Here is a 5,000-nt window from a genome sequence, read left to right as displayed (position 1 = left end):
TCCCTCTCCCCCTCTCCCCCTCCCCCTCCCCCTCCCCCTCCCCCCTCCCCCCTCCCCCATCCCCCTAAACATGATTATAATAATGTGACAATTTTGGAGGATCCTTTTGCAATTCCTAATATAGTCCTTATATTATTTAATTATCATCTGGCATTCAATTGACAATGTGTTGACTTGGAGAACTTTCATTATGTTATATCTTACAGATCAAATAGCAACAGGCTCTCTTGATATCAAAAATGTATTTTGAAGTCCCCTGGTGAAATGGATTTTGATTTTTGTCTACAGTTTCAGAATTGCTTTATTTATTCCACAGGTGTGAATAAACACTTCCAAATGATGATTATTCATGACAAGCTTAGTTCCTCTCTTAACTGTGAATTATCAACACAAACCATATGGAAGAAACTGGAGACACTGTACGACTTGGCTGCCTTGGTAAGTTTGTATGCCTCTTGATGCTGTCATTATGTATATTGTGTATGCTAGTGGGTACAGAAATGTGAGATACATAATTAATCAAGAATATTATTTTAGGTCAGGTGAAGTAAGCAAACTAATTCTAACCAAATTATTTTCCAGGATGAATCGGATAAACTACCATTTCCAAATGATGAGAATGATTTTTGTCTCCCAGATATAGAGTTTTCTGATCTTTTAGATGAAAGGGTAAAACCAGATGATAAAGAAGAGAAGGAAATTAGAGCCAGAGGAAGACCACCAAAGAAAGAGGATAGGGACAAGGATGATGGTTAGTGACTCCTGTTGTTTTGTGCACCAAATATATATAGTTGGCCTTGGGCTTTTGATGTAAGAATATTTGTCTGCTATAACTACTGTTGCAGAAGCACATCCTTTGCACATTTACTATTTATGTAGGGTTAATTCTTATTTTATTTGTAAATAGGAATAATTACAAGGAACATAAGTAGAGTATTACTAGATTTATTGAAAGTGAGACAACATTTTCGGAATCCACCTGGATTCCATCCTCAGATCTGTATCAACACGGTAGAGTGTTTTCACCTTTCATAAGTAGAGTATAAAAAAAAATATACAAATTTAATATTCTAAACCTGCTAGATTTATACATACTTGCATATCTTCCCCCAGTCTCCAGCAGACGAGATCGAGTCCGAGAGGTCCGAGATGAGGACGATGACACTCCCCGCAGGCAAGGCAAGCGTGGCCGTGACTCTAAACCTTCCTCCCCAGCCCACACTCCAACTTCCAACAAGAGACGCAGAAATTGACTGAAGTTACTTTTAATGGCATTGGGTATTACTTCTTGGTCACGGGGGTTTGGAGAACTTCGTTATGTTCTTGAAAATAAGAAATGTAAGGCACTATGGCAAGAATTTGATAGTGTATAAAGTAAGCATTTTATATCTTTGTGTAATATTTCGTATATGCAAAAAATGTATATGAAATATGCATTACAAAGAAGTCAAGGTACAACTATATTAGGTAATCAATCTCAATGATTTTATTGATGCCAAAGTATTAATTTTGTTTATATTTTTGTATGTTTGTTTTTAAGGAATCTGATGTAAATATATATTATGAAATTTAAATGAAATACAGAAAAAGGGAATTTCAATTTTCTATTATACATTTTTGAGAGCAGGGATAGGAAGGGTTAATATGATAATTGCTACATAATTTATTTTCTTAAAATATGGTTAAAAAAAATCACCTACTGCAATGCCTTATGTAAATGAAAAATATAAGCACTTCACCATGACAGGAATCTGACTTAATAGTTTGAAAGAAAGAATATCATATAAACACACTCATTTAACAGACAAATGGCCTAGGAAAATTATATTTATATAATTTTTCCTCTCTCTCTCTGCTTACCATGTGTGAGAGGCTTTTTGCATAAAACCTTCCTTGTGGTTTTTCCATGTGGGTGGAATTTTATGTATATAATTTATCATAGTTATGTATTATAGTTGATCAATCATTTCATGTCTTAGCCTTCAGATTCCATGTGAAGTTTGTGATGTTTTCAGTGATAGATAATCATCTCATTTATTTATGCCATCAAAGGTCATGGTTTTGAAAGTAATCATTAGATGAGTTCAGTGTTTTATGTATATTTTGAGAAGGAAATATAGATATCCACTTTTTTATATTTAAAATTTCGTTACTAGCATTTTAATTTTTTACCAACCATCTGATACACATTTTGACATTGTGCTATGTTTACTTCAGTGGCTGTTTACACCAATGATATACAAATGTTTATGAGCATTAGTGGAAGAAGGAAAATGCCAAAATAATCGTTTTGAAACTGGCTTCAGGATTTGATTGAGATCCTGCATATTAAAGCACTTTTGTTGTTAATGCAATATTTGCCTTGATGAGTCTACTGATAAACACAGAGCACAGGTGCATATGTTCATCATCATCACTGCCGTTTTAGATATAAGTCACTCATTGAACGCAGGTTGGTATAAATTATGAGAAAGATAAAGCACTGTCTCTACATAATGAACGTGTTATGTGCCATCCATAAAGGGGTGTTAACATTAGGCCTTAGAATACCTTTGGATAACTAGTAATACTAATATGCTGGGAAGTAAAAAAGGTATTTGAACATTCTCATTTTCATTCCCAGATAAACTGTTTCATTCCTTAAGTTTATCAGATATATGTGCTTGACATTTTGTTACAGATAATTTATATTTTCTGTATCTTTCCTGATATTATTTACAAGTCATTATCATTATTAAAATTCATATATTCAGGTGAATGTTTTTTACCCTGTATATTTATTCTTTCTTTTTTTTAAATTTCAAATTAATTAATTTCTTACTCATAGGATTTTATTGAATATAGAAACTTGCTGTTGTCCAGAGGAAGGTCTGATACATTTATGCGTTTCCATATTATTATTTTTTTTTTAATAATTAAACTATGAACAATAGGAATTTGTCTTTCCCTTTACACCCCCCTTGCAGCTATGAAGAAAATTCCCTCCCAGATTTTTTAGTAAATTATAGATATGTTCTTAGTATTTTTATTGGATATAAATTAGTCACATTAGTATTCAACTTCTCAATATTTGATCATGCTCTTGTTAACAGAATAACAAATATAAGTAGAAATTTTGCTGCTTATTTCCCAAGGGCTCCCTTGAAAATTAATGATGCCCTATCCAGGTTAATAATAATAATAAAAAATCAAGAATGACAATTACTTTGTCTAAATCAGAAGGAAGATTCTTCCTCCCTCATCCCTTGCTTGATGTTGTTAGAGGGCTTAAGACAGAGACTGAGGCCCAATTTAGGGGATCATCCCTACTTTGGACCTCGGCTCTCCACTCCATCTCCTTCATTGTATACCCCAACCCCTTATTACTACTCTTCATCCTTATTATCCTCTTCCCAACAGTACTACCTCTCTCCATACCACCCCATCTTCCTCCTGCCCTCATCTTTTTACTGCTTCCACCTCTGCAAATCTTTTGAGTAACCTTTTTGGCCCAGCCACGTGGGATCAATTCTTTGTGATTCCTCCTACAGCCTCATACTCAGACAGTAACCTTCTCTTCCAACAATGTCTCCCAAAACAGGTAGGCAAAGTTTCTTTTTGCAGTCATTCCAATCGTTCAAGCCTTGTCACAGTTACATCAGAGTCCCAAGCTTGTGCACTACTTATTTATTGAATTCTCTGCCACATCAACATCTGAGGTCATTAGTGTTGTGTACAAAATATAGCGGTAGGGTGCGGCTTGGGGGCGAAGCCCCCAGGTAAGAAAGTTTTTTGGTTCATTAAGGCATCAAAGGTCACACATCATTATGACAAAGTAATGTGGCAAAGAGGGTAAAAATGAATTAATGATCAGGATAAGTGGACAGACGAAGGGGCTGAAGAGAGAAGAGAAGAGAAGGCTGAAGAGAAGGAAAAAGAAATGGGGAGAATAAAAGACCCTGCAAAATTAGTTGAGGTGAGGGCTGAGGCCCAAGGCAGGGGTGACCCCCTACACTGGGCCTCAGTCCCCGCCTCCTAATCCCCTCCACGACAACAACGAGCAAGGGATTGGAAGGGGCTTGTGTACTATCTACCCTGACTGGCCTCATGGGCAGTCCTCAACTTCTCCCATAATACTTGTTTCCGTCTCCCCAACTGATTGTCCTGTCAACAACAAGGACTGGTCAGACTTGATTGCATGTCTCAACGACTATCATGCAGTGTAAGTCCAGTGCTACACTATTCCTCCCAGAGGCCAACATAAGTCCTACACCAATATTGCCAAGATTAGGTTCTGTAGACCTGACCTCCCTGGTGAAGTTTGTATTGATGGAGTGTCCTGCCCTGTCCGGCCATGTTGTCCTCTTCCCCATCAATGTCAGAAATGTTGATGTGTTGACCTCCCAGCTAAACACTATCACTCCACAGCCCACTGCCCTCTATGTGCCCAATCTGGTCATGACCATTCAAATTGCTCTGCTCAGACACGCAGGTGTGCCAATTGCGGTGGCTCCCATAATGTATGTTATTGGAGCAACCCTGCCTACAAGCTCAAATATGATGTAGCAGTTCTCATATTCAAACTAGGCCTCACTCCAGACAAGAAGCATTCCAACAAGGTCTTTCTCTTTCACCAGACAATCTAAATGTTCCACTCCATCTTCCCCTACCATATCCTCTCCTACACCCACCTCTCTCTCTGCTCCTCAGACATCTATTCCCTCTTCTCCTCCACTTAAGAAAACCTGTGTTTCTCAGACCTCCCCACCCAACTCTCCTCCAGAAACTATTGGTTGAAGAATCAAAAAGTTCCTAAACATGACCCAAGAGAATGCTCCACTCCTTCATCTACCCTCTAATCCTGTTTGCTCTACATTCAAAGTATTTGCCAATATCCATCCTCTCCCCCTTCCTCCCACTCATCCAAAAGACACCCCATCCTTTCCTCCTCCATGTGCATCAGCATTCCCTCTTCCTTCCTACATTATCCTTACTACTCCCCCCTAGATACTTAGGTAACT

General features: G+C 37.6%; 1 protein-coding gene across 2 annotated transcripts in view; it reads left to right on the top strand.

The window, feature by feature from the left end:
* Positions 1-2,752, top strand: part of LOC125039449 (MRG/MORF4L-binding protein-like) — a 4,849-nt gene extending 2,097 nt beyond the window's left edge. For both annotated transcript variants that reach the window (XM_047633388.1, XM_047633389.1), the window contains exons 2-4: positions 317-438; positions 583-751; positions 1,114-2,752. In XM_047633388.1, coding sequence (XP_047489344.1) covers positions 317-438; positions 583-751; positions 1,114-1,253 — 431 coding nt within the window. In that variant the 3' untranslated portion in view covers positions 1,254-2,752. The remainder of the gene's footprint in view (positions 1-316; positions 439-582; positions 752-1,113) is intronic.
* The last annotated feature ends 2,248 nt before the right edge of the window (positions 2,753-5,000 follow it).

The sequence above is a fragment of the Penaeus chinensis genome, chromosome 27 (assembly GCF_019202785.1).
Source record: "Penaeus chinensis breed Huanghai No. 1 chromosome 27, ASM1920278v2, whole genome shotgun sequence".
Taxonomy (NCBI): Eukaryota; Metazoa; Arthropoda; class Malacostraca; order Decapoda; family Penaeidae; genus Penaeus; species Penaeus chinensis.
The sequence above is the reverse complement of the archived record's forward strand: the minus strand, read 5'-3'. Positions and strand labels throughout refer to the sequence as shown.